Source organism: Engraulis encrasicolus, chromosome 9, assembly GCF_034702125.1.
Source record: "Engraulis encrasicolus isolate BLACKSEA-1 chromosome 9, IST_EnEncr_1.0, whole genome shotgun sequence".
Classification (NCBI taxonomy): domain Eukaryota; kingdom Metazoa; phylum Chordata; class Actinopteri; order Clupeiformes; family Engraulidae; genus Engraulis; species Engraulis encrasicolus.
The window spans coordinates 22,321,567-22,324,066 of NC_085865.1; the positions used below are offsets into that span (position 1 = coordinate 22,321,567).

The window sequence follows — 2,500 nt, forward strand, 5'->3', positions numbered from 1 at the left end:
GCGTGCAAGGTGTCAATTTCGATGTGTTTCGGAGTGTAATGTAACTTTTTAACTATTGCCATGACTCAAAATAAATGGGTGTTAAAAAAAAATCCTTCTTTGTCTCCACCCTCCATCTACCTCTCCCTCTCACGTCCCCTCCTTTCCTCTCCCATGTCATCACCCTCCATGTCCCCTCTCCCCTCCACCTTTCTCTTTTCAATGCCCTCCTTCTATCCCTCCTTCCCTCTCCTCCATCCTCCATGTACACTTCCCCACCCGTCACCCTCTTCTTCGTCCATGTCCACTAGGTGGTGTGTGTGGTGCACAACTTCCAGGGCAAGCTGCTGCTGAGTGGCTCCGACTCGTCCCAGGATGGCACAGAGGGCCCTCCCATGATGGGAGCCCAGCGCGTGGAGAGCCCCCTGGAGAAGTACATCGCCTCCCAGGTACGTACGCACACACGCTCACACACATGCACACACTCATGCACACCAACACACACACATACAAACCTAGTGCGTGGAGAGAGCCCTGGAGAAGTATCACCTCCCATCACCTCTAACCTCTCACCTCTAATGCACATACTGTATGCATATACATATGCATATACACACATACCCATGCACACATGCACGCACAACTGCAGCACGTGGATAGCCCCCAGGAGGAGTGCATGGCCTCTCAGGTACACATCACTGACAGCCAGCCTCTCTTGACATACAGTACAGTAACCTCAGCCACAGGGCACCACCAGAGATTCTTTAAGTATGTAGAGATATGCCAACATAATAGGTTGATATGGGCACCTAACATGACCAGGTTCCGGTCTGCCTAAAGGGGCGTGTCATAATGCTTCTAGCATTGAATAGAACAGTCCTTAGGTCTGCCTAGGTCTGCCTAAAGGAGGATTTCCCCCCCCCCTCCCCCTTGCAATAATAGAACCCGGAAACAATGGGCCAATGGAACCTCTCTCTCGCTACTCTCTCTGATACCACCACCACTGCTACTACTACAGCAGGCTCTCAGAGTTACACATCACCGACTCCCAGCCTCCCTCCCAAAGGGTACTATAGAGTAAAATATGCAGTGTTAACCTACAGTGATGTACATTCTATTACATGTACATAATATGAGAATAGTAATATTACACAGAGTTTGTATAGCACTTTTATAGACACTCAAATATGCTATACAGATCATATAACTACAAGAAATATATATTAACATATAAAAAAGACATATAGAGACTCAACAAAGTAAAGCAGAGGGACACAACAAAAAATAGACATCAATGGAGGGTTTTATGCTCATGTTGATATGGTTACTGTGTGGTGCAGAGATAAGCACATCCACAATATAATATTACGTGGAGGTAACATTACATGTTGCTTCTTTTACATAATATTACGTTTTGTACATAAGTAGAACATAAATACACACTATTACATGTTACCACTTGTAAATACACTGTAACAATGACACTGTAAAATGAAGTGTTACTATTTTACCCACATCCACAGGGTACAAGTAGCAGTCACTGACGCTGCATTATATTGTGTGACAGATCAGAAAGGACATTTGCGTGTGTGAATTGTTTGTCTGTGGGCAGCGTGTGTGTGTGTGTGTGTGTGTGTGTGTGTGTGTGTGTGTGTGTGTGTGTGTGTGTGTGTGTGTGTGTGTGTGTGTGTGTGTGTGTGTGTGTGTGTGTGTGTGTGTGTGTGTGTGTGTGTGTGTGTGTGTGTGTGTGTGTGTGTGTGTGTGTGTGTGTGTGTGTAGCGTGATATTTAGAATCGCTGAGGGGTTGTATGCGAGAAATGAGGTCAGTCAGTTTGCTGCGTATGAGGTTTTGCATCAAATGTACCAATGTATGCTGTTGTCATGTTGTAACACATACAAACACACACACACACACACACACACACACACACACACACACACACACACACACACACACACACACACACACACACACACACACACACACACACACACACACACACACACACACACACACACACACCTCAGATGGCAGACCTGCGAGAGGAAGAGCATGGGCCCGCGCCCACCTGGAGGGATCGCGTCGTCAACTTCTTCAGCTGGGTCACAGGCATCAGCCCCAGCCGCTTCAGGCAGCCATGGGTTCGACACAAAAGGCAATAATGATGGCAAAGAATAAGCATACTGTATGCTTATAACCTGTGTGTTTCGCCACAAAAGGCAATAAGAAGTAAACATTCTACATGCTGCTAACTTGTGTGTTTCGCCACAAAAGGCAGTAATACAGTAGCCTACATATGAAACTTACTGTATGCTACAAATCTGTTTGGCCATTGCCCTGGCCTGCCAAGACCCCCCTGCATATACATACACATACTCACCCGCACACGCACCTGCTCACATACAGTCATTCATTACACACACACACAAGCGCACATGATGTTCATGGTCACACACATGTACACACTTACTCTATAGAGCTCACAAACACTCATCTCACATACTGCACATACACTACATA

At 46.2% G+C, this 2,500-nt stretch overlaps 1 protein-coding gene across 2 annotated transcripts in view; it reads left to right on the forward strand.

The window, feature by feature from the left end:
• The window catches only part of plppr5b (phospholipid phosphatase related 5b), a 175,751-nt gene that overhangs the window by 167,658 nt on the left and 5,593 nt on the right, over nucleotides 1-2,500 (forward strand). For both annotated transcript variants that reach the window (XM_063206771.1, XM_063206770.1), the window contains exon 7: nucleotides 291-428. In XM_063206771.1, coding sequence (XP_063062841.1) covers nucleotides 291-428 — 138 coding nt within the window. The remainder of the gene's footprint in view (nucleotides 1-290; nucleotides 429-2,500) is intronic.